The sequence below is a fragment of the Eleginops maclovinus genome, chromosome 19, assembly GCF_036324505.1.
Source record: "Eleginops maclovinus isolate JMC-PN-2008 ecotype Puerto Natales chromosome 19, JC_Emac_rtc_rv5, whole genome shotgun sequence".
NCBI classification, from domain to species: Eukaryota; Metazoa; Chordata; class Actinopteri; order Perciformes; family Eleginopidae; genus Eleginops; species Eleginops maclovinus.
This window is the reverse complement of record NC_086367.1, coordinates 5,986,832-6,014,236: the sequence shown is the minus strand read 5'-3', so window position 1 is coordinate 6,014,236 and position 27,405 is coordinate 5,986,832. Positions and strand designations below refer to the sequence as shown.

Genomic DNA, 27,405 nt, shown 5'->3' with positions numbered 1-27,405 from the left:
GTTTCAGCATTAGGGAGGAACGTCACACCAGCCTACATTAACATATCCAGAAGTTTAATGTGAATTTGCTTACGGGTCAAATAAAATGCCGTGTACAGCGAACAAAAGCGCTTTGATAAATCAACATAGTATTGTGGTAGATTCGGCATACACGTTATATACAATATTTAACGAAGCACTGCCGTATTTTAACGAAATTTGTTCCAAACGTGTAGCAACGCATATCAGTCGCTCCCGCCCTGAACCACCACTCTATTTGCACGATGGAGAACTGAGAAATGTTATTGGTAAAAGTTATACGATTGTTTAATTACAAGCACCGTAGTGTGTTAAATGCATGCCGAAAGGTTCGATTACTGCTGTTTAATTGGAAAATAGTTTGGTTTCAAATCCTTCTTTATTCCAGAAGCATTAGAAGCAATGAACCACTAAATACTCGTTTTTTTAAATGTAGTCTGGAGCCCTTCAAAGGTAAAACAGAGCATTCACTCTTTTTAACGGTGCCCCTACACTTAGCATATCTCATGGGAGTAGGTCGACCTGCAGAGTGATTTAAGTTGATTAAATGAATAGGTTTACTTGCCGAAGTTGGAACCAAAAGGATGGCGGGTCGCTCGTTCAGCTCAGGTTGCTGTTTCCCGGTCACATTCATTTCCCATAAAACCGCTTTCTCTGTCCGCTGACTTCGACGAGAGTGCCTCAAGTCATTTACCCAGCAATTGGCTGTTACTCGCCGGCGTCCCGTTCAACCACGGAGACAGACGAAGAAAACATTCCTGTTATTAGCCCGAGGCTTTTCTAAGGTGCCTATATCCTGAAATTACAATAATTTAGCCTGCTGCAGGGACAAATAAGTGTCGGCAATTGTTGCTTATCTGTCCACGGCTCAGCCCTAAGTGTCGGCACACAGCGGCTCCTGTGCTGCTGCTCATCAGTCTGCATGGCTCTCCACCTGCTGCCTGTCCTATTAACCATTCCTGCGTCAAAGCACAGTTAACCCATTCACTGGGGTTTAAATGCTCAACGCTTATATTGTGAACGATATTATATATTCTGGTGACACAATATTCCCAATTTGTGAATCTCCAATTAGTGGTGGGCTGTGTCAAAAATCAGTACAATTCGTTGTGGAGCCACCACTGCCTCTGGTATCACCAAAATACAAAACAACAACATGAAGATCTATACACAGATAGAACTCTGTGCCAGCTTCCCCGAGCATGTTAAATCTTCATACTGACTCAAATTCATTTCTGTGATCAGGAGCAGTGCTCATTTTTCTAGAGATGGTTGGAAGATGATTTTGAGAGCCAATCACTAACTCCTCATAGCTAGGTCGAAATCAGTGCTTTCAGAATCAGAACCAGATTTACTCTGGATTTTAGTGCTACAGGCAGCTTATACCCCGTCCAATAACCATCAGTCTGTCAGGAGCAATAGAGGTTAAAAATAGAGCTTCTCAAACACCCTGAGTGCACACAGTACCTGAGAGAAGGCTTTTACTTTGTATGATTGCAAGCCTATAATCTGTGACACACTTCTGCCTGCTATTTTTTAATGATCAGGATTAGAGCTTTGTGTGCAACTGTGCGAGTACAATGATGGACAGCTACAGTGCGCTCTGTACAGCACAGCTCTATCATCACAATATGAAAAGGTATCATCAGAGAGCTTGATTGTTAGGAAGGCTCGTGTGGCTTCAAACTTCAATGACTGGCATCCGCTCGATATGTCTCTGTGAAATCTGATGAGATGATGTATTAACGCTGTTATAGATTTCTGCAAAATTGATCATTTTACCGTATTGTTGGAAAATATAGTAGGCCCTGTGGAATTCAGAATGAGGCCTTGAGTTTGAGTCTAATAAATATTTCTAGAGGCAGAGCAGAGCCGCTAAGTACAAACAGAATTGGAGTTTGACAGAAAGTTCAAAAGTCAAAGCAAGAAAAATACAAGCTTTACCAACCAAACTTTATAACATCCCTAAATAAAGCAGCTAATTTAAAACACATCTTTATAATGCTTCAGGCAAAACAATGTGTCTGGGGAAAAAAGCCTTTTCAACTTACTGTCTGTAGTACAGGTCATTAATAGTACTGCAGTGCTCAAAGCTGACCTATCTTCAGAAAGAAAAATAAGGCTTCTATGGTAACACACAAACAGTGCAAGTACTTATTTCAATGCATTCCTTTCAAGGTCTGTTTGCTTAGCTTAGTAACCAGCAGCTTTATATTTTGCATACTTTGAGGTTGGTATCAATCTGTTATTCTATTTTGTGGCAAAAAAAAAAAAAAAGCCAGTGGTGCATTAATCCTGAGTCCTAAAACCCTGCAAAGACATAGCATTTTACAACTTCTGGTTCCCTTGTCTTGAAGTCAATCGATTTTTAAACATGTCTTTGGTTAGAAGTCTGCAATAAGGTCTAGGGTTAGAACAAGCTCAATAGACTTTCAGTCCGAAGCTTCTGTGTCATGAAAACATGCTTCAACAATCACAAAGTGGTGTTTATATGTCGAGAATTATCCTGCTGAACAAAACGTGTTAAGAGTCATAAATGTGTGTTAGCCACAGAGCTTATTTTCTGATATATTCTAAAATCCAATGGAAAAATCCCATTGCTTTTTCTCGAGGGAGCCGTTGAGATGCAAACCTACACAAATACGTCATTGCTGCACCACCCTTTTGGTGTTAAAAAAAAACATACCCATTTAAAACATACTTAAATTGTGTCAGTGTCCTTGGTGTTACTGTACAGAACCCCACAATTAACAGGAACTCAACTGATAAGCTACCAGAACAATTAAGGGTGCGTTCATAAATCGTCACTCTAAAAGTAGCTCAAAAACTGGACTGCACGTAAGCTGGGAGCGCTGTTGGAATATACCAATCAGAGCCATAATGTTTAATACAACATTTAGCTGGTTAACTAGCTTACAATTTGTCTAACTCCTGATGTTCGCTTAGGAGTTGTTTTCAAATGTATCTTAATAGCAATATTGTTAGAGACTCATTTGAATTAATGTCAAAAATACTGACAAAAAAGAAGCTCTACCTTCTGATGATAATGTTTTCCTTTTCTGATTTAAATCTACTCGTAGATTAACTCATAGAAATAAAACCCTCTGTTTCTTCAAACTATGCTCTCATTCCACCATCAGGTAGGAAGGACGCAGATAGCTGGGTTGTTTGTTTAAAGTGGGGTTATATAAAGTATTCTTCCAGGCTTGTGTCTTTACTGTCTATCTCCAGTCGATGGTCAGCACACTCTCAGTTTGTAGAAACAGAGTACCTGCAGGAACTTCAGCAATGTACTTCTGTGGAGGAATTATATAGTGTTCTATATTCTATAATACTTGATCATGCTGTCAGATAGTCTCCTCTGACGGGGAACTAAAGCCGTTACCTACACTGTCTGCAAAACCACCTGACGAAAACCATCATTTTACCTTGGAGAACTCTGGGGTTATTTCTAGTTAGCTCAAATTTTCATAAGGTAAGATGGTTTTTTTGCACCCAATCATTGCAGGAGCCGAATCCTTTTATTATGAAAAGAATCTTTCAGAAATCTGTCATTATGAAGGTGGGGAATTACATTCTAGTGATGCAGTTCTAGCATCTGGTCTCAGCTCTTCAGTGTGGAAAGGATTAGCCTTCAATATGTCCGACCATCAATCAGTTATTTTTAAAGCTCTGTCGGCCCTTCTCTGGGCTGAGAAAGTATCGCTCTGGATCTCTCTCTTGCATCTTTAACTTCTGTGAGGCTTTGAAAACCTTGTGTAAAAGCTTCAAAGTGACTTTCCTGCCTCTGATATTATATCTAAAATAGCTCACTTTTCGGTGGTCGTGTTTTCCATACAAGATTCCCTTTCAAGGCCTATTTCTGGTGTTGAAAATAATAGTTGTTGTCGAAGTAGTTTTCTCCAGAGTATCCTCATTCAGAAATCATTGTTGGTGGTTTACTTTTCTTCTTCTTTTTAGAGAGGTGCTGAACTGGGAATATCTTGCAGAGGCCACTTTTAAACTATTCTTTAAGACAAAGGAGTTGAAGAAAACTCTTGACAGGTCATGCATTTCTCAGCCTTTTAAGTCTGGTTATGAACAATTTCCAGAATTGTGGGACTGATTGAACTTTCACGTGTTGAATATAGGTGAAACTTCTGTTTTAATCCTCTCATATCTTTAGCACAGCCTTCGTGTGGCCCAATTCTTCGCTTGGTATTAAGTGCGCGGCTGTAAATTGGTTCAGCTTCTCTTTCTTGTACTGTACAACCTTTTTCCTTTCAAATTGAAAACTCATCAGACTGTAATCCTCTGCTGACAATAACAGGGCCAGCGTTCCTCAAAAGTTCAACCTTTCCACTTTTAGTGTTGTGTGTCTCTCTGCTACAACATTTATCAAGTTACCACACAGTCTTATCTGATAATGCACTCTTAATTTAATCATCGACCTAGCCATTACATAATTTATAAAGGCTTTAAATATTCTCATTTTAAATTTCTTCACTGATTTGTATGCATACAACCTTGGAAGTTAGACATGTGGTCCTTAAAGCTCTAGAAGCCTTTTTGTGATGGCTGAAAATGACCATATTTGGGATGAATCATCACTTTGTCCAGACAGTTCTAATCGCACAAATTCATTGAATACTTTGGTAAAGCAAGAAATTCTAGATAACATGTTTTACATTCCCGCAGTGAAATATCTCAAAAACACTACACCCGTTATATTTTTTGGGGTGGGGTTGAGTTCTTGCATGATCAAAAATCTTTCCAGAAACGTGCAAACCCAGAGCATTTTTAATCAAGGGGAAGAAAACTTTAAAAACGAAAACCAAGATCCTGGCAATTTCAATGGGTCGATGAGAACTGGATACAGCGTTGGAGGCTGGGCTCCGTTCATTCCTTTGAAAGTTGCTCTGAGGCGAATGAAGCCAAAATAGCCAGCCTATCTGAAACAAAGAAAACAGGATCATCAGGGATGTCCGTACATAGAAAATGCACACTTGAGTTTTCCTTAAGCCCCGCCTTCGATCCAGGAAAAAGTGGGAAAACGCCCAATGGCTTCACGTGACTGACATAAAGTTTGTGGTACCTTCGTTTACCAACTGCAAACTAAAACATCCAGGGAGCTTGGCCATAGAATGACTTGTTATCCAGTTTTGAGCCAAACTGTTCAGATGCGCATTTTAGATCTTGGTCTTTTAAAACTACATATTTTCACCAGGCGATTTTAGTCATGGGCCGTCTTGATCTGAAGTTATCAGAGAAACAAATTAGCAAACATTAGTGCCACCCAAGCAGGTTTTAAACATGAATCTGTTTTATTATGTGTTTTTACGAGTTTGTTTATCATAAAAGTGTTGTGCGGTAGAATGCTACCAATTATTAAAAAGCACCACACACATGTAGGCTACAGTTGAAGACTTATGGGTATACCGTGTGTTTCACAGTTGCACAGTATTGCACACAGAGCCATGCTGCTGAGGCTACACATCTAGTCATTACACTATCTGATATTGCAACAGAATCCTTCCAAACTCTCCCTTCTTTGATACTGAGTTAACTCTTTTGTGAAGAGTAGTTGGACATTGCTGTATACTTCAGTCGCTGATAAAAAAAAAGGCAAACCTTTTCATTGTTCAGAGTCTGGAATTATTTATTTGACACAACTGTAAAACACGTCTCCAACATATGGCAGCCGTTAGTATCCTAAAACTGACGCTGACAGTAGAAATCATCTCCCCACTTCCCATTTGTTCCATTATTGATGTGTTTTTGTGTGCACAGATGGATTGAGTGGCTTCCTGCTGATTCTGTCTGCCAAAACGCAACCGTGAACTCATGATGCTCTAAATACTAATCTTCACCGGGACCTTTTGTTGTGTGACGTCCTCAATATCTGTCGTTTGTCCTTTTTTTGTGTCTCTTTTCAGCCTAAACTATTCAATTACACCAAAAACTAATATCAAAAGCATACTGTATATCATAACAACCTCCCATGCATTAGAAGCTGAAGTAGGCTACATCCCAAAAAGATTTCTATTGACTTTGGTGTACTCATGTTATCTTGTTTTGTGCTATACGTACATCTTGTCAAAATGTTGATTTTAAACCTTTTTCTTCTACACGATGTCAAAATGAAGTTATAACCTGGAAATAATTTGAATAATTTGGTCATTTTGAGCCCTAAGAAAGATAACAATAATAATCTATATATTTTTATAGTGTCTTCTGGGACTGAAAGTCGCTTTTTACAATATAATGGAGGGTTGGGGGTGGGGGGCAAACAAACAAATAATCACAAACAAACACAATCAACGGGCATGGATTGGGGGGGCTAAGAGTAGACGAGATGAGAAGAGATGAGTTGGAGGCGGGACTGGAATACCTTGAGGCACTTGGACTCACAGAGATCTTGTGAGCTGACACATTCAAGAGCCTGGGAGCTGCCACAGAAAAGGCTCTGTCTCAGAAGCTGGGTACTTTGGACTTGGGGGGAGGATAGGTAACCAGCTGAAGGGGATCTGAGGGATTATGGGGGATGGTACTTGTTATTACTTTTGTAAAATACAATGCTGTAAATATATAAATTATAAAAGATAAAATGGAAATCTGCCAGTTCTGCCGGAAAGCTTGAATAAAATAAGAAAAATACAAACACTGATCAGTAAAGTTGTCAATTAATTTAAACCGTTTATCCTCAAAAGACAATTTTAAATGACGGTGCCTTGAATACATTTTTATCACATATTTAAGAGATTACCTTTAAATCTCCTGTTCTAAAGTTAACAAAAAAATGAAACCTTAATACGTTTGTTTCAAGGATATATATTAGTTATAGTATAGCTGTATGGATGCTGTCTGTTTGACTGATATACAGAAGAGGCTTGGGGCCACTTGTGAAAAATGCATTTCAGTTCTTGGTTTAAAGTCAACATTAAAAGAAAAAAGGCAGCACTTTGACTCAAAGTCTCAACTTATTAAAATAACATTTAAAAATAGATGCTAACCTTACATTTCTCATGTGGTTTTAATCATCTTCTATACTGTGGTTTTGTGTTTCTGAATAACCTAAGTGAATGACACTTCGATAAGAGACTGGATTTTAAAGAAGAAATCGACAACCTACCAGAGTGCTCAGAGAATAACTTTCAGATCAATGTCAGGAAAGGACGATGATATTAGAAAGGAAGGAGTAGACACAGACTCCTGTCAACATTTATGAATCTGAGGTGAAGCAAGAGAACAGTTTAAAGTTCCTGGGAATCAAAAACCACTTCACAGATCTCACAAAGAACTGTGAAAACAAAGAAGGCAAAAATCTTGTTACCTTACAGATGATCAATAGAAAGCATCCTGACTGGAAACAATGCAAACTGGCAGGTGTTTTGCACAGCGCAGGACAGAAGGGCTCTGCAGCATACATCACTGGTGACCGTCTAACAGGCCTGATTAGTTCTGGTGAGAAGAGGTACCTGCAGAGTCACCAGGATATTAGGACAATGCAGTGGTGCAGCCATGACTTATTTATGTAGGCTGACCCAAAAGTCAGCATCGCAAGGGCTCCCTCGACAGAAAGCAATAGAGCTTTTCCATTGGTTTTTGGAATATTGCAGAAAATAATCACTCTTTGTTACTTACACGTTTTGTTCAGCAGGATAATCTCTAGGCATTAACACCACTTTTATAATAAAAAAAGGAAGCTAACTACATGACGGGTGCATGACTTCACCTCACCACCGCTAAGCTAAAGGAGGCTAATGTATGACGTGATAACATTTAGTAATGACCAACCACTGTTTTTAAGACACGTCACAGCTTCAGACGTTCAACAGTGGGGTCATTTAGTGACATATTTTATTTCGTAAAACAAACAAGAAAGTCTATAAACTTATTTTGGGAATCTAACCAAAAGCTCATTCAACAAACTATTCACTTTGAGAGGAGGTAGCCAAGAACAGTTAAAATGCTAAGTCATTTCTGGGTCTACAACTCGTCCTCCACAATTGAACACAAAAAATACTTCCCTTTTTTTGCTATGTTATTTTCAGAATGTTTTTCTTAAATACGTTCTATTAATTCATTTCATTGGACAACCATGTGTTGTACAATGACAGTACATCATCACTATATTTCTACAAACCAATTGAATGTCATACAGTTTTACTTTACTGATTTCTGAGGGGGAGCTTGTTCTATGAGGTGATGTGGAATTGAGCTCTGTGGGACTTTTTAGGAGCTGTGTGCCTCCACGAGATGGAATCAGACAAAGGTCTTTCAGGAAGATGGGATCTGAGACAGCTCAGTGCTGAGCCTGATACACACCTCAGTGCTTAAGTGAGTCCATTAAAATTTCATGACCAATTCTAGAATGCTGCACTAAGGTCTAAAAACAGTAAGACTGAACCATCACCTGAGTTTTTAGGGGGAATTTGCTCTCTCAAAATGATAGAAGTTGCATTGTGTACCTACAGGAGTTAGGTACTGACTGAACCCAATAGACAAAACAACTCAAATAATATTAACCAAAAAGGTGATTGACGTTATATTCAAAGTCACGTACATTCATGTCAGTATTTCACCACCCCTTAAATAGGGATGATTAGCCTGCAAGGCATTAAATGCAAATAGTGAAACACTTCACATCCTGGTTTCCATAAATCTGAATAAGAGTGGGTCACTGAACAGGCTGCGAGACAGCAGACAAATCTTAAGTTCATGTTGTGCCTTTGGATATGTTAAACTCACCCAGCAGTCTGGATGAATTAATCAAAAATAAAAGGGTATAGGGAGGTCAACACTGTTACAGCTAATGTGCTGAGATGTAAAGTTAGTTTTGCATTTTTTGTATTTATTTGATTGATGATGCTCATAAAAGAATAGAATCAACTTGTGCCAATGAAGGTTAATGCACCAAGATTTTAAAGCAACCTGAGGGTACCTTGGCTGGAATTGGTAAAAAGTAAACTAAATGGGTTACCAATGTCAACGGAGCATCTCCAATGTCGATATGGTCAAAGTCCAATTTCTTCAAAGCAGTATATGTACAGTGGGGCAGTATATGTACACTGCTGTATATGTACAGCAGTATATGTACAATTGGTGGCTGACTAAAGTATTTAGTCAGCCACCAATTGTGCAAGTTCTCCCATTTAAAAAGATGAGAGAGGCCTGTCATTTTTATCATAGGTATACCTCAACTATGAGAGACAGAATGAGAAATAAAATCCAGGAAATCACATTGTCTGATTGTTAATGAACTTATTTTCAAATGATTGTGGAAAATAAGTATTTGGTCAATAACAAAAGTTCATCTCAATACTTTGTTATATACCCTTTGTTGGCAATGACAGAGGTCAAACGTTTTCTGTAAGTCTTCACAAGGTTTCACACTGTTGCTGGTATTTTGGCCCATTCCTCCATGCAGATCTCCTCTAAAGCAGTGCTGTTTTGGGGCTGTCGCTGGGCAACTCAGACTTTCAACTCCCTCCAAAGATTTTCTATGGGGTTGAGATCTGGAGACTGGCTAGGCCACTCCAGGACCTTGAAATGCTTCTTACGAAGCCACTCCTTCGTTGCCCTGGCGGTGTGTTTGGGATCATTGTCATGCTGAAAGACCCAGCCACGCTTCATCTTCAGTGCCCTTGCTGATGGAAGGAGGTTTTCACTCAAAATCTCACGATACATGGCCCCATTCATTCTTTCCTTTCCACGGATCAGTCGTCCTGGTCCCTTTGCAGAAAAACAGCCCCAAAGCATGATGTTTCCACCCCCATGCTTCACAGTAGGTATGGTGTTCTTTGGATGCAACTCTGCATTCTTTCTCCTCCAAACACGACGAGTTGAGTTTTTACCAAAAAGTTCTATTTTGGTTTCATCTGACCATATGACATTCTCCCAATCCTCTTCTGGATCATCCAAATGCCCTCTAGCAAACTTCAGACGGGCCTGGACATGTACTGGCTTAAGCAGGGGGACACATCTGGAACTGCAGGATTTAAGTCCCTGGCGGCGTAGTGTGTTACTGATGGTAGCCTCTGTTACTTTGGTCCCAGCTCTCTGCAGGTCATTCACTAGGTCCCCCCGTGTGGTTCTGGGATTTTTGCTCACCGTTCTTGTGATCATTTTGACCCCACGGGATGAGACCTTGCGTGGAGCCCCAGATGGAGGGAGATTAGCAGTGGTCTTGTATGTCTTCCATTTTCTAATAATTGCTCCCACAGTTGATTTCTTCACACCAAGCTGCTTACCTATTGCAGATTCAGTTTTCCCAGCCTGGTGCAGGTCTACAATGTTGTCTCTGGTCTCCTTTGACAGCTCTTTGGTCTTGGCCATAGTGGAGTTTGGAGTATGACTGTTTGAGGTTGTGGACAGGTGTCTTTTATACTGATAACGAGTTCAAAAAGGTGCCATTATTACAGGTAACGAGTGGAGGACAGAGGAGCCTCTTAAAGAAGAAGTTACAGGTCTGTGAGAGCCAAAAATCTTGCTTGTTTGTAGGTGACCAAATACTTATTTTACCGAGGAATTTACAATTAATTCTTTAAAAATCCTACAATGTGATTTCCTGGATTGTTTCCCCCATTCTGTCTCTCATAGTTGAGGTATACCTATGATAAAATTACAGGCATCTCTCATCTGACTAAATACTTTTTTGCCCCACTGCACATACATGTCAACCTGCATTCTTTTTTTATGGGTCGCTTGGATGCATCCTAGCAAGCTGTTTATTTGGACTCAAATTATTTATTACTTTTTAGCTCTGTTCTTGATCTCCACCCATAAAACAACTCCTTGCTACATTTGAAAACAAGTGAGAAACTGGCGAGACTGAATCACAATCAATATGTAAGTGTTAAAACATACCCTGATTTAATTTGTACTGTAATCTTAATTTACAAAATGTACATCCTGCTGAAAAAGACTAACTAGGGGTTAAACCATAAACTCACAAGGAGATATTTAATGAGCAAATAAATTAAGTGAAAAGTACATATCTTTTTTCATAAACTTCTATACAACCGGACGTCAGAAAGAATTCAGGTTTAAGGCATTTCTGAATTGGTTTACTTTTCAGACCTGGCGATTAGTCTTTGGTTTTCAAAGTTTGTTTCCGCTTTGCCCAAGTGGGCCAAAATGGGTTTCTGGGGTTTTATTTATCGCGTATGGAGTGCCTATGTTGTTACTTTATAATGATGTTTATTCTGTCCACCGTATCTATTGCAGGTCTGTCTGTCCTGAGAGAGTGAGCCTCTCTCACACTCTCTACCTGAGGTTCATTCCTATTTTCCCTTGTTTATTGGGTTTTTGTTGGAGTTATTGCTTGTTTGTTTCAAGGGTCGAATTAAGCACACTTTTAATTGATGATATTAGGCTATATGAATAAAATTGTGTGATTGATTAATCAATTTGCAGGCGGTAAAATCCAAAAGAAGAGCTAAAAGAAGCTAAACTGGACGGGTGATAATTCTCAGTTAAAACGATTGCTATGCACTTCCCTGAGTAAAGACTGGTTGGCATCCACAAGAACGGACCCCCTCCAAACTGCTGGACATAGTGGACACAGATGAGATCGATCCTGCTGCTTTGGCATCAGTAAAGAAGCTCCACACTGAAGCTAGCATGAGAGAGCTGCAGTAGATATGGCAGCTGTTCATGGTAGGGGGGTTCAGACAGGGAGGTCACCACCAAGTGAGAGAAGACTAAGTTATTCTGTGTGGCAGCGTTTCACATCCCAAGCATAGACTCAGGGAACAGAACATTCTGACTATTATTTTAACTACCAGTTTCTCCCTTTCAACCCTTCAGCCATATCGTTACACCGAATTATTAAATCAAGATGAAGCTGATGAAGTGGAACAAGCAATTAGAAAGTCAATCAAAGTGTGGCTCAAATCTCAATCTGCTCATTTGTATCAAGGCAGTTTAATAGCTGTTCATCATAACAGCGCTCTCTGGTATTCAATGAAATGGAGTTCAGACTTTATTGTCCCGTATGGGAACATTCGTTCTGTAGGGCAAGGCTTAGAAGACAGACATGAAGAGGTTTGAATATTCTTAGGGGAAGCATGTATCTGCTCTTTCTCTCCATCATTAGACTAATTAGGGTTTCCATTGCGGGGTGATGATTTGTAAAAGATCTGAAAGTGAGACTCCTTTCTAAAAAGCCATTTCATTATCAAGCCATTCCAGTTGTAAAAAAAGGAATTGGTAATCATTTCTGGAAAAACAATCTACACTTCTTACGTAAGTGTTTCTCAAGCCGAATTAAGCAATGCATGGGACGAGAAAATGATATTTAAACAATGTTATTAACATACAGGTATATATGTATTACAAGCAGTCCAATGCTTTAAACTAAGTGGGTCTAAATCTTTACACTCTGCTCATGAAAAGCATGGGGTTCAGTTCAGAGCCTCAAAGTTATTGGCTTTCTACATATGATCACACAAATATATATTTCAAATGGAAAGAATTAAATGTAATGTTGTAGCCTAAAAGTAGTTTTACTGTGCTGTGTTGTAAACATGCAGTTATTTATCTGGGTAAAACAAATAAAAATGGGGTTTTTCAAAAAAAAGCCATTGAGTTTAAAATTTGAAATGTAAAAGTTTGGGAACAACACTTTTGCTCTCTGGCTTAGAGTTGAAAAAAAAGAAAGAAGGACTGATAGCACTTTCCTAGCCGTCAGATTAGTATGGCTTTAAGGTTGCCATGAGCCAGTTAGCTTAGTGTAAAAACTGTAAACGTGGGAAGCTTCAATTTGTGGATTCAGTTTAAAGAGTTTACGCTTTTTGTATCAAACAAGACTCATCATGTTAATTAGCAAGCTACAGACATAGTCACTCTAACTGTTTCCATTGTTCTCAAGTCTTTACACTAAACTATTCTAAGCTCAGTTAAGCTGACTCTCGCCTGAATGTAATCAGCACTTATAAGTGACATTAGAGTGGTCATAATGTACTGATCTATTTCAATTCAGTTGAGTTTTGTGTATTTCAAAACTTTGGATAGAGCCTGGCTCGGTGTTTCCTGTCTGTAAGCTAACAGTCTCCTGTAAGCTTCCTATTTAATGAACAGTTGGAGAGCGGCATCAATCTGCTTGGCTAATACTTGGCAAGCAAGTGTTAAGAATATTCTTTGTTTGAGGACCAAAAGTTGGTCTTAAACAGACCAAGAAGCTTGTCTGTAAAGTATAACAATATTTATTAACATAACGGCACAGTAAGTCCAAAAGGGAAACACAGCTGCGGTCCTCCCCCCACGCCACTGATCCACAGACCACATTTAGGCAGCTAGCTGTCTACCAGCAGCGTGGAGGAAAGGCCTCGATCTTCTGTTTACATCAGGCATTTCTACTCTCTGGTCCTTCCAGTCTCGTCTTCTCTCATTGGTTGGCAGCGGGGGGCCGGATCCTGTTGGCCCCTTGTCGTCACATGGGCGTATCCCCGTCTCTCCTATTGGCTGACGTCGGAGGAGGCGGGTCCAGGGCACATTCTGCTTAGCCCTCCTATGATGTCACCATCACCATCTGTTGGCCTAGTCATGAAGCTTCCACCTATGATATTCTATTGTACAATTCTTCTGAGGTTTATTGGTTATTAAACACGTGATAGTATTATTGCAGGTACATGAGTGAGAGTTAGAGGCTGTGTGTTTACTATGTAACTCCCAGTGTCATTCTCCCTCCACTCAAATATACAATATACTATTAGCTACATGCTAACTGAGGCTAAAAACAATAACATCCGGTATGACCGGAATGATAACATCTTTTTATCTGGAGATTTTCTTGAGATTTTCTGTCCAATGATTTTAGCCTATATAACCGTTTATATGCTGTATATATTTAGGGTATTTTTAATACGATGCGACCCTTCCGCGACCCTGACGGATAAGCGGGAGAAGATGGATGGATGGATATTTTTAATACCTCTCTGACCAACATTTGTCACAATATTATCTCTGTTCGGTTTCGACTGTCAGCTAATAAGGACTTTGAAGATTGAGACTATGCATTTTCCTAAAAATGCATATAAGAACTCATCAAAAAGTCAGCTGTTATCTATATCTGGTTCAATCAAAGCTTTAAAACCCTAAATATTAAACACAAATTCTGTATTCTGCAGATAAAATATTAATTTGCATTTCAGTTGTTTCTATTACAGTATGCCGATCACTTAAATTGATTTATGTCACTTTTCCTTTGCTTGGCAATCCATGGCAACAGAGGTGTGTGATTTTGTTTGACATCTCTGGCCTTTTTCATGATTTCTATTCTGTTTCTCTTTAGAATTTCAGGACGGGACAGTAAAGCAGGGAGAATCATTAAGGAGTAGCTACACACTGGGACGACTGGCTTTTGACTCCACCTGCTGGTCACTCACTCGGCCTCCATGTTGATATGTATCCAGTGTAGCTCTGTGAAGTGAAAGAAATAAAAGAAAAGTGGTGTAGGAAGTATATAAAATAAAAGTGACTTCAAAGGAATTCGTGTGCAGCAGGCGGAATACAAATCTAAAATAACGTCCGGGCCTAGCATCAGGAAACAGACTTGAGTGTGCTCACACTGAGCTGTCTGGTGCTCCTCAGGTGACGCTGCTGTAATCTCACAGCAGACATTACAGAGGAAGCCCGCTGTTCCCCACCCCCCCTACAGTGCCACCGCGATCCGCTTCACCCGCCAACGCACCATCAAAAATGCAAAGCCATGGCATGGAACCAAAAGTGGAAAATGCTCATGGTGAGGGGGGATATCACAGTGGAAGAGATTAGCGCTGGGAGGGCGAGACTTACAGTCAGAGAGAGTACTGTAATAACAAAACCCTGCGGTGAGCACAGCAGGCATTTGTAGTTTGGGGGCGGGGGGCAAACATGGGAAGAAACGGATACAAGTTGTTAGAAATGGAATATTTTCACATGTGCTCATTAGTTGACCTAAAAAAGAAAGAACATAACAAATGACTGCCTGAGGAAAAGACATGTGACGCCATCCAGAGCTTTGATTCAAACATTATGGGACACTGAAGAAAACATAACCCACTCCTAGTTGATTAAAGTTTCATTGAAGGTTTTGTCAGAGAAAAATCCTTCCCACCTAAAGTAATGGATTTGACGGATAGGAGAATGAGCGGTAAAAGCCAAACTGCTTTAAGAGAACGCCACCTATGGAAACGTCATTTCATAAAAGCTGTGTTTGGTTGATTCAATGTTGTTCCTCCATAATAGAGGTTAGCGTGTTAGCACTTCCGGTTCCCTCGTCTCAAAGTCAATGATTTAAAAAAATATATTTTTGGGTTAGATTCCCCCAAAAGATCTTTGAATACCACAAACCTAAGATATTCTCTGGTTTTCTACAACATACAATAAATTGGTGAATACCCCACTGGTGAATAATTTCAGGTGTCATAAATATGGCGATTGCTAAGAACACATTTACGCAGAACATTAGCTGCCGTTAGCTTAGCACTTTGAATGTCAGAAGCTTCTATGTGTTATAAAAATGGCAGTTGCTAACAAGCAACTAAATGAGACTCGTAAACATCACCCCGCTGAAAATGAGCCATTTTAGCGACAATGATGCAAGTCATTTATAGATTAGCGCTAACCTTTTACTTCGAGGCATTGCATTTACGCTTCAACAATCAGAAAAGTGTTGTAAATAAAGAGAGATTATCCTGTTTTACAAAACCTGTAAGTACTATAAACATGTGTTTACAGATGTACTTATTTTCGGCAATATTCCAAAACACCAATGCTTTTTGTTAAGGGAGCTCTTGTGATAGGCTACACGCTTTTTGGTCGGCCTAGAAAAATACATCATCACCACATAACTTTGTCAATCTTTTTATTAAAACAAGAAAATAAAGCAGAATTAACCAATATCAATGATTTTTCTGGCCTATCTTTAAAAATATCCCAGTACAATGCAGGCCGAAACCAAGATTACATCACCATGACAACGTTAGGGAGATTAGAGAAAGCTGCTTTAGAGGCAGTCAATAATTCACTGAAGTACTCAATGGGAAAACTTACCTTTAGGCCTATAATTTAAAATGTAACAAAAACTTTTAACAGAATTTTTCAATGATTCAGACCAGAGCATCGTTTAAAATTGAATGGCAATATTTTATTAAGTTAGGAAATCAACATATTTAAGAAATTGAATTATATACACTGGTTCTACTGTATGGATTTAAAAAAACAACAAAAAAGCTTGACACACCAAGCTCATACATGCTAAAGACTTTGCATTTCACATACCCATAAATAGTGATGACTGAGCGAATCATGTGCCGTAACCTCCCAGTATCCATTTGTTCACATCAAAAGAAAAAAAAGAAAATCAAGAACACGGTCACTGAACTGTTCTTAAATATCTTAAACCTACACTATAACATACATAAAGCAGATCTACCATGTGTTCCATGGGAAACAAAGAAAAGGCAATGGTATAAGAAATCATTTCTCATGAAATAGTGGTAAGCTTTAAAATAAACTTTCAAGCGATTTCATCAGTAAGGTCATTTACAACAGGTAAAAGAGGCAAGGGTTTACCATTAAAGCAGGCGAATAGCTCTATCTACTTTGTTCAAAATATACAGAAAAACGACATTGGTGCAAAACGCTTCAGCCCGAGCCGCTCAGTGGCACAGACCAGGGAGAGCGGCTCAGCTGAGATTCACAGGCTGTTAGAATGGGTTGTACAGTAGTGGCCGTAGGGATCCAGTGTGTAGTGGGTTTTGTGTGTCCTCAGTGCTCCTCCTTCTCCCGCCCTTTCTTGTCCTTTTCGTCCTGCAACGCGGTGCCCAGCTTCTTGATGAGCACCGACAGCACCTTGTCCAGCGGGTCCATCACCCCCCTTTGCAACCACTTGGGGATTGTAGTCCGGGCGTGGTGGAAGCCCAGTTTCTGCAGGATGTAGTCCACACCCACTGGGTCGATCTTACGTCCTGTCCAGGAGATGAGCCTGAGGATAGAAGGAGGAAGTGTTCAGTTTAGGCTATTTGTCCACTTTTACTGGCATAAACATATAAAACAAATGTGTTTAGTGTTTCGAAGACAACGATATTTCTTGAAAACGTATCACTGCTGTTGTTAGACGGACTAGCTTCGCCCTCTTGCCTTTAATCTATCTTTTTGGGTTACCCTATACTTGTTTTTTGACCATGAACACCAACCAGAGGATGCTTGCTCTCTCTGTTGTATGACAAAAACAGAGTGAGTAGGACCTGCCGGGCCTGTGCGTCACTGTAGTCACAGGGTCGTAGAGAGTGACGCTCACACAGTCTGACAAATGCTCTTCCCTATTATTCCTCTGGCGGCTCTGAGCATAATTCACGTCATCAGTCCGCTAACAAAACAAAGCTCTCGCGCGGCTGACCTGAGAGTGGGCTCCAGGTGCCAGGTGTTGCACATGAACTCCCTCCAGTCCACCGTGGTGTAGTTGATGCCGTCATCCTTGTCCGAGGAGCCGTCGTCGTGCAGGGCGGTGGGGCTCTTCTGACCGGGGCGGGCCGCAAACATCCGTGGGGCGAAAAGGGCTGAGGGGGGAGGAGAGGTGGAGAGGTTACAGCTGCTACAACAGGCAGAACACAGGAGAGTAGAGGAGTGAGTTCTTGAACCTCGGAATGAGTTAGCATTTACCATTTCAGGTTCAGGAAGTCTGAGGTAAACACAAGTTTAAGAGATGTTAAAGTTCTGTGGTACGACATAATACGTATCAATAAACACCACACTTGTGAATGTGTGAAGCTTATGTGTCATAAAAATATGACACATAATAGCGGATAGCTTAGTGGTTAGAGCAGGTGGCCCATAGTAGGCCAATTTGAATCCTGAAACCGTCAGAAACAATTTAGGCATTGTCCTCCACTGTCTCCCCCTTTCTACTGTTAGATCTCCAACAAAGGCTTTCTGGCCCAAAAATACCTTTAAAAAAAGCAACTGTTATGTAGTTATTGCCTAACGTTTGCTTTTTACTTCTGGCAATTGCATTTAAGCTTCAAAAATCATAAAAGTGGTGTTAAAAGAGATGTGCGGAGTGATGAATTATTTTTGTAGACACAGAAGTTAGCATTGCAAGGGCTCCATTGACAAAAAACAAAGTACATCACGGACGCGTAGCTAAAGGCGGACTCGTCTCGGCGTCAGGCCTTTAGCAGTTATTTTTGTTAGCAAGCACCAATTTTTTTAAACATAAAAGCTTCAGGATTCATGAGTGGGGTATTTACTGACATATTTAGTGTTGTAGAACCAAACATGCAAACATCTCTTAAGCTAGTGCTAACTACAGACATGTTTTCAAGCATTTAACCATAAACGCCAAGGCGAGGGAACAGGAAGTTGTAAAATGCTAACTCATTCTCGGGATTAATCACTTGTTTTTTGTTCCATTCTATGTGTGGAGATATCCTGCTGAACAAAATGTGCATTTGCAAGACATTTTATATGTTTTGGTTATATTCCCCAAAAAAAGATCTTTGAATACTACACACTTAAAAGGAGATTCTCACGTTTTGTTCTACGACATACAATACATTTGCAAACACCCCAGTGGTGAACGTTTTATACTTTTAGGTGTCATAAATATGGCGGTTGCTAACAACATCATTTTGCTGAAAATTAGCTGCCCTTAGCTTAGCAGTGGTGACGTGAATTCACAGATTCTTTCTGTGACGCTAACTTCCGGGTCAGCCTACAAAAGTACCTCATCTCTGCTTGGCTCCATACACATCCATTAAGATCCCTGAAGGCAGTCAGCTCCTTGATGGTATAGACCTTGACTCTATTCAAATGTTCCTACTCTAATTAATCCGGACGGATCAAACTGATGGAATATCTCGCCCCTCTCTCTCTCTACTCAGCCTCAGAATCAACAGAACAGAGTCACGGCACCACTCTAATTGTCACGAAGAATGCGAGCTCGTCTGCATAAAGGATGCTAATTTCTTTCTGCGTGACAAAGTAAAGGCCATTAAAATGCTGCCAGCACTGGGCTGTCTCTGACCCCCCCCTTCCCCCCACTGTGGGTAAAGACACCACTCAGCTGCCTCAGTTTTATGCCGCTCTGACAGCACACAAACGGCTTCCCGGGGAACAGAGGCAGACAGATGTGCTTTATATCGTTATTCCTTGTTGGACTGACAGACGAGTCATTTTTCTAATTTAACTGGTCGGTGCTACAACTGTTGATGGCTCGTGGAAGAGTCCCAGAGAGTAGGGACAGATTAAATGTCTTTTTCACTGACTGGAAAGGTTAAAGGGATAAATCGGATTGTTTGAAGTTGGGTTTGATCAGGTAATTATTCATAAATCAGTGTATTACCTGCAATAGAAACAGACAGGAGTACCAGCAGGAAGCTAAACTGAGTACTACTGTGGGCATTGGCTATAATAATTAGTTATATGCTTTTTTCAAAGCCACCAAACTCCATGCAGGAGTTCCTATTCTGCTGCTGCCTTGTTTGGTTGATTAGTTTGTTATTGTGTGACTTTGGTGTATGAAATCCTTAGTTTGAATTCATCACAACCGACCGATCGAGGCAGCAACCCCTTTGTTCTGACAGGTCAAATTTGTGTTTTTTAAAACCAGAATACCTTTATTCGTCCCACACAGGGGAAATTTCCACTTGTGAAAGCAAGAAAAAAGCCAAGACAGCTTAATATTTCCCAAGAAGCATGCATTAAAATCAATGGACTCAATGGACTAATATTTTTAATATAGCGTACAGCTAAAATATATAATAGACGTTATGATATTGATATTTTTAAGTGGGTGTGTAAGAACGTGCTGCTGCTGCCCCCGTCTTCCACAGCACATTGTTTGGCTTCCGTCAGTTTGTCATTAACAATTAGGGGCATGCGGACCGTCTTGTGCAGGCTACACTCACCATGGGAAAGGATCTCATACAAACTTCCAACAATCCCTCTAAGTAAAGAATGAATGATGATGGGAAACCTTTCTCCTTCTCCTTGAGGTATGCAGAAACCAGGTCGTGAAGAAACATGATGAGCTCGGCGTCCATGGTGACACAGATGTGGTCTGTGAATTCTGTCACCACGCTGCACTCCACTTTGGGTTTGCTGTCGGTGTCTGAAAAAAAAAAAGATCAGAAGCAGAGAAAAAACATCAGCTTCTTAGACTCAATTTTCTTCAACATTGTTAGCATTAGCATTAGCAAGCCTGATATACTCGGTTTGAAAGAAAAAGTTGAGTTTGTAGTTAAGTGACACAATTAGTATAAAATACGGTAGTGGGGGACTGAGGTTTTTGTTAGAGATTGAACAACAAAAACATCTTTATTTACAAATAAAATACTTTGGTTTATGCGATTGTGCTGAGGTCATGTTAGCCAAGAGCAACATTTTCCACAATATTTGCTGACTTCTGTGATCTAAAGATACTTTTATTATCATTTCATCTCTTTGGGCTCTCCTACCTGTTAGCGAGGGTTCTTCGGGATCCTGTACGTGGATTGACTTGAAGTCCAGTTGCATTCTGGGAAGAGCAAAGATTGTCTCCGTCTCGTGGTTGTAGCTGGAAGAGCTGCGGAAGCTGCTCAGCAGGCTGGAGCTCTTGGCAGCCGCTCCGCTCTCCTGGTTATTGGCTTCCACGTTCCTGAGCAGGTTCAGCTCTGAAACGGGAGATAAGACGCGTGGAAAACTCTTCAAGGTCACGTTCACACCGCTCTGCTCCCATGCTTTGTTAAATACTATCTGCACCTGCTCTATATTTAAGATAAGCAGCCTCACGGAAAGGCAGACAGAGAGGGAAAATAAAAACGCTGTGTCGGTCTTCTTTAAGCTGTCTGAGTGGAGGAATGCTTAAAGTTTGAGAAGCTACAATTAAGCTACGGTTTGCCACTTCATGAGGTTACTTGAGATAACACTAATGCAGTCTAAAGCACAAACCCTGCATTAATTCTAATTTCATAAAGGTGACAATGTTTTATATCTTAGATAGGTGCTGAATTAACCTGCGCTGTAACTCTACTGCATTATACCTTTGTATCAATACAGGTAGTGTTTATGCACTGAAAACAGTTTGTGTGATTAGGAATACACAGATCCCCAGAGGATTGATATTGCCTCCAATAGGGAATGAGTCCCAAAACTCAGGAATGAGTTAGCATTCTAGCACTTTCAAGATTCAAAGGTTTTATTGTCACATGCACATAAGCTAGAGTGTAGAAATGGAAATGAAAATCTTAAGTCCCCAGCTTCTCAAACAATGCAACATCGTTATGTAAGACATCAAACAAATTCAAAAATACAAATATTTTTAAAAAGTAAAAAGTCTATATACACTTAAATAAAAGGTTTACCATTTTCCCTCGCCTCAGGTTTATGGTTTTTAACGTGTTTTTTGATAGACTACTCAAAAAAGGTCTGTACGTAATACAAATTTAAGACATTTTTGACCTAAGACATCAAATATTTCAGTAAATATGACACTGGTGAATGTCCAAAGCGTCTATGAGTCATAAAAACACATGTCGCTAATAAGTGGCTAATTCCGTATAAACAGCATCACGCTAAAACATTAGCCGCTTTTAGCTTAGCGACCGTGATGTGACACGCTCGTAGCCTAATGTTAGCTTTTTAGTTTTTGAGATTTCATTAATGCTTTATAAATCTAATTTTGTGGAGATTATCCTGCTGAACAAAGAGTGTAAATATCACAAAGGTGTGTTTGCCACAGAGCTTAATTTTGACGATATTCCGAAATCCAGCGTTTTGTCCAGGAAGCGCTTGCGATGCTAACTTCCTGGTCGACCTACAATAATACTTCATCACTGCACCACTCTATACTGACACTTTTAAGCAGATCAGCCAGGGTTACCGATAGTCTATGTTAAAACAGTCCCATGCCCCGATATAGCACTTCAATGTAACACTGGATCTTCCTGGTTATTTGTATATGTCAGCAAATCTGTGTTGGTTCAATAAAGACTTAAATCTGTGAAGCATAACTTAAAAATACTGTCAGTATTACATTTGATGTAATGACAGGAAGGTATTCAGATTCTAAATGTGGAAAAAGAGGACATTGGAAGTTGGAATTGTTACCAGGAAAGTCCGAACATGCGTCCCTGACACAAGGAAGCAAAATAAACGATTCAGGTTGATAAATGAAGCCGTTACCTTCATTCCTCATGGCTGTGACGTAGTTGAACCATTCTTTGACCGTGGCAACTCCATGTGGGGGGTTTTCATGCCGCCGCCGGGTTATTTTGGTTATGGTGGCCATGGGGCTCTCCAGTGCACCGCAGGGTTTGGTCACCATCGTGTTATGACCAAGATGGAAATCCAGTGTCTGCACGATGTAGGTGGAATCATCTTTGGAGCCTGGATGGGGACAAAACAGGGTTAGTTATCAAAGGGTGATTAAAGCCATGGCAACCACTCTTATATTGCCTGGCATAGAGGAATTACCTTTGCTATTAAAGGAAGCCTACTTCTATAAAATATGGGGGATTTCGACTTTTTGTGGAGAGGAACTAGATAGGAGCTTGTCAAATTAGTAAGGGCAATATGATTGGATGTGATGTAGCTTCTTGTCCAGCTTTGTCACTTACTGTTAAAACCTTTGACAATTTCACATGTCCATTTACATATTTTTGATTTGTTTATGTTGTTCCTCTTTTTAATTACTTTTTACTTCTAATATTTGTATATTTCTGTATTTTATTTGTGTTGTACTTCAAAACAGTTCCAGTTCCAGTTCCATCCTTAACGCAGTATTTTTACATTCTAAAAAGCACCTTTACAGTGCAGTATTAGTACTTTCACTTAAGTAAAGGATCTGAATACTTTCCGCCACTGCTGAGAGATTTCAGAGGCATGACCTCTAACAGATTATTATCCACTGAGCTACGTTTGGGGAGATTAGACATTCTTGGGAAATTCACATAATTTGCATAGGAGTTCTTGAGTCAGGGCCAAAAATGTGTTCTGTGAGCCCTCAAGGCTTCTTCAGATATTTTGTTCAAAGGAATGGTATGAAAGGACATAGGACATAAGGTCATCCCAGTAAAATGCATCCAGCTGCGACTACAGCCATTTGTACTTTCTGCTTCTGTTTCAATTTTGATTATGTAATGATTTTTAGTACCATCTGCACATGGAACATTTTGTCTCACCGTCCTCCCAGATCTTCTGAGCCTCCGTCCAGAATGCGATGTTGGGCTCCTCCAGGTGGAACAGGGCCCAGGACTTGGAGCGGAAGTTGGGCCCGTGGAAGCAGGCCAGGGTCATGTGGTTGCCGTGGAGACTCATGGAGCCGCCCAGCTGCACTGCGTCCTCAGGCAGAGGCATCTGGAAGAGGGAGATGTGGCAGCCGGCGATTACCTTCAGCACCCCGGGCCAGTGGCGGTGATGGGCTGCGTCTAGGTCTGTGATACGGAGACGGGCAGGAGACAGAGTGAGAGCCTGAACACAGCTATAAGGACCTGTTTCTACTATCTTCTTTAGTATTTTTATCGTCTTAAATTGCCGATACAGGTCATTTGTTCGAAATGCAAACTTGTGCTTAAATTTAAAATAAAATAAATAAAATGAAAAAATGTATAAATCTTTCTACTGTGTAAATAAACATTACTGTACATTTGTTTCATGTCTGTTTTCACCCAACCTCTACATAAACAAATACATACAATATTATTTATTTCTAGATATATTTTCATATTATATATATACATACATATATATATATATAATATTTATTATTAAAAAAAATTATGAAATTCACAAAAATACAATTTATATTAAAAATATAATATTTTTAATATAATAAGGTTTGGTCCCGAAGCAGAGGACCCGGGTTCGAATCCGGCTTGGGACCATGTGCTGCGTGTCATTAAAAAAATAAATAAAAATAAAAATAAATAAATATATATATATTATTACTAAAATATTGAGCTTTAGATTGAATCTAAGTGCTAGTAGTGATATAGTAGTAGTACTGGACTAGGATATACCCTCATAATGTCATCAAAATATAGAATGTTCTTCTACATTATGAATATTATTATTTATATGATTATATTATTGATTTTTATATTATATAACATTAATAACTGTTGAAAAAAAAATTCACCAAAATAAATCTGATCAAGGAGGATAATAATAAAGTGTATTTTGAGTTAGATTTAGGCTGATTGCAAGCAGTGTGATATATAGGGGACTGTAATATATCCTTATTAAGTCATCAAAGTAAACACACTCCATCAAGGATCTGTCTCTGTTTCCTATATCCTCAAATAGCCTTCACTGAATATACTGTATGCTGGCTGTGTTTTTTGTTTACTGCTAATTATCTCATGTTTGATTACACTCAGTTGTTGAAACACATTGCCAACTCATTGAAAAGTGCGATATAAAGGAAGCCTATTAGAATTACAAATTAGTTCACTTCCTGTCACCACGCGGCTGCCTGAGCCGCTCGCTGTGCATCCCTTATGATGCAGAGACAGCGCTATAGAGAGAGGCATGCTTACAGAGCTCTGCAGATCCTTTCTCCGTGTTGATGACGGGAGTTTTGGGGGGCAGGTAGGGACCGGGGCCCCAGGTGGAGAGGGCCCGCTTGCTGGTGTCGAACTGCTGAGTGAAAAACTCCTGCAGCTTCATGCCGATCTTGATGAGGTCGGGTGTGGTGGAGCGTGAAATGATCACCTGGAAAATGTCCCACTGCAGGTCTCCGTGGACAAAGATTTCACTGGAAGGGAGAAGAGATGGGGGGGGGGGGGAATGAGAAAAACAAGATGAAGGCAGCTCAGATTTTTAGAAAACATTAAAGAAAGGCAAAAGGCAGATGGTAACAGTGTGGATTAAACACCCCTGCACCTGCTGCAACGGATCTGTAGCATCGTTTTGTTACACTGGCTTGCCAAGTAATTAAGAAACCTCTTTAGAATGCCTCCAGGAAGAGAAACTTGTTCTAAAGTTCTCCTCATGCAGGTATTTCTGCATATATAATGTCAGGGAGTATTAGATTAACTAAGAAACAGGACAAAAGCGAGGCTGGTGCAGAAACACTACAGGGCACATTTCCAAAAGAGTTACGCTTCTGTGGCTACTTAACCTGTACAAATGAGACAAAAAGAGACTGTCAAGCACCTGCAAATGCACCCGTAGAAGCAAACAGCTTGCTTCTGTAGTATTTGCACTGATATAAATGAGGTAATATGCATATATTTGGAAAAATTGGCCCCTTTTTATGCAAAAGAGCCTTTCTGCAAGACAGTCCAATTCAAAAAGATCAGCGCTAACAGCCTAATGCATTCACAGTGACCGTTAGCTTCAGAAGACTCAAATGCATTTTTCACAAGTGGCCCTAATCTGTAATTTTCAAAGCAAACGCAAAGGGTAAATGCACCGCTAAGTGTGCCGCCAAGCAAATAGTGTCTCAGGGCTTTTGTAATTAGCATGACTTGAAAAATGGGCCCCTATTTTATGCAAAAGAGTCTTTCTGCAACACAGTCAAATTAAAAAAGATCAGCCCTGATGGACTAATGGAATAAGAGCCACATATTAGCTCTAAATACTCGTATGCTCTGATTGCTCGTGTTTCACCGCGGCTCTGCTGTATTTACTCGCGCCATTCAAAGAAGACGTGCTGGCGAGGGGGAGGGGGTGGGGCTTATCTCCAAGTAGATACTATGGTAGATACCATCTACAACAAAATTAACATATTTTACGGTGATTTAATTGTAATATACATTTATAAATGATGCCGAACTAACAACACACTGATACTGGGCTGATACCAACAAGTGTGCAGACAAGACGGCAGACGAAACGATTTTAAAATGCGAGTTTTCTGAACGGAGATGGGATTGATCATGCTAAGAAAATGTTGTAGCTGCTCCGTCCATACGCACAACAACGTCACACAGACAGAAATAAAGCAGCGACTATGTACGCCATGCCATATACAGTGTGCAAATTTGCGTCCATCTGCGTTTTTGCATTGACTTTACATGTAATCGCTACGCGCCCAAAAATCACGACGCGCCCAAAAAATCGCATCGCGTCTGGTATGATTGTAGCGTAAGTCGTCAAACTTAGGATTTTGAAGACTTTCTCAGAACAAGTCAGAATACAAATTTTGGGTTCAGACTTTGAAGTCCAAATTCTGCTTTCATTCTCAGAATTTTGGTTATTTGGTAACCTTTTTTGCAGGAAATCCCCTTTGGTGTGGATGTCTTGCTAATTAATAGTGAGTAAATGACCCAGGGGCTGTTTAAGGAAATGTATTTATTTTAGAGATGCTATCTCGTAACTTAAAAACAAGTTTGTTACTTAGGAGGAGTCATGCTTGCAAGCATTAAAGATCTTTAAGAGGATTGTTATACGAATATTGAGTCTTCGCTTATTAGTCTCTAAAAAACTAGTCTTTTTAAGTGACCCTAATACACTGCCTAGCAAAAAATGTGTCCCGTTGCGCCTGTGTTATTTGCATGTATTTAAATTGAGTAATGTGCATATATTAGGCGCAAAATGTTCCCCTTATATTCAAATGAGCCTTGGTGAAAATTCAGTCCATTTCACACAGACAGCACTAATAGCCCCACGCAGTGACAGTGAAATATTAGCTTCAGAGGGTTACAGGTAGCTGAAGCACATTTATATTGGGCGGGGGCCACGGGCAGCCTTTCCACTGTTCATGGCAGCCAGGACTGTTGGGAGCGTCGTCATGCTCCACTGACACTAATTTATTTTGGGAGGCAGTGATGGTTGTTTTTCGAGAACAAATGAGTAAATCTCCCCTACGTGATGTTCTTTAGATACATGACAGGAACAAAAGAGGGAAGAAGGATTGATACATAAGAACATCCCTGCCTAACAAGTGTCTGTCGCCTCACACCTTTACTCAGTCAGAGGAACAGATCTCAATCAGGTACATGTTGTGTCGGCATTAAAAAACCCTGATGCACCCTGGGTAGCTCAGTGGTTAGAGCTGGCGGCCCATATGCAGTCAACGATGCATAATAAGATTCCAATCCCAAGCTAGCCAAAACATTTCAGGCAATGTCCTCCCCTCTGTCTCCCCTTTTCTACTCTATACATCTCCAATAAATGCCCCCAAAATACCAGAGTAAAAAAAGAAACGTCACCACTGCCAGGCTAAATGCGGCTGATGCGTGGCAATGTTTAGTAGACTCTATTAGCAACCGCCGTTTAAATAGCGCCATCACACATTCAGGAGTAGGATATTTACTCACGTATTTTATGTCGTATTACAAAAAGTAAACATTTTGTTAGCTTGTATTAATGACAGCACTTAATTCAGGCATCCAACCAAAAAATGTGGTAATATGCCAAAAGCATTTTAGGTGTTTAGGACTCATTTATGCACCACTCTATATCTTTACCCGTAAAAGCATCCCATTAACCCATAGC

General features: G+C 40.1%; 2 protein-coding genes across 2 annotated transcripts in view; both read right to left on the bottom strand.

Moving 5' to 3' along the window:
• The window catches only part of sntg2 (syntrophin, gamma 2), an 81,601-nt gene extending 80,697 nt beyond the window's left edge, over positions 1-904 (bottom strand). Inside the window, exon 1 of the mRNA XM_063908206.1 lies at positions 584-904. Within this exon, the coding sequence (XP_063764276.1) occupies positions 584-652 (69 nt within the window). The 5' untranslated portion in view covers positions 653-904. The remainder of the gene's footprint in view (positions 1-583) is intronic.
• A 15,203-nt stretch (positions 905-16,107) lies between these two features.
• The window catches only part of kiaa1109 (KIAA1109 ortholog), a 147,501-nt gene continuing 136,203 nt past the window's right edge, over positions 16,108-27,405 (bottom strand). Inside the window, 7 exon segments of the mRNA XM_063908622.1 lie at positions 16,108-16,969; positions 17,384-17,543; positions 19,961-20,095; positions 20,442-20,636; positions 22,147-22,350; positions 23,145-23,396; positions 24,501-24,718. Of these exon segments, the coding sequence (XP_063764692.1) occupies positions 16,753-16,969; positions 17,384-17,543; positions 19,961-20,095; positions 20,442-20,636; positions 22,147-22,350; positions 23,145-23,396; positions 24,501-24,718 (1,381 nt within the window). The 3' untranslated portion in view covers positions 16,108-16,752.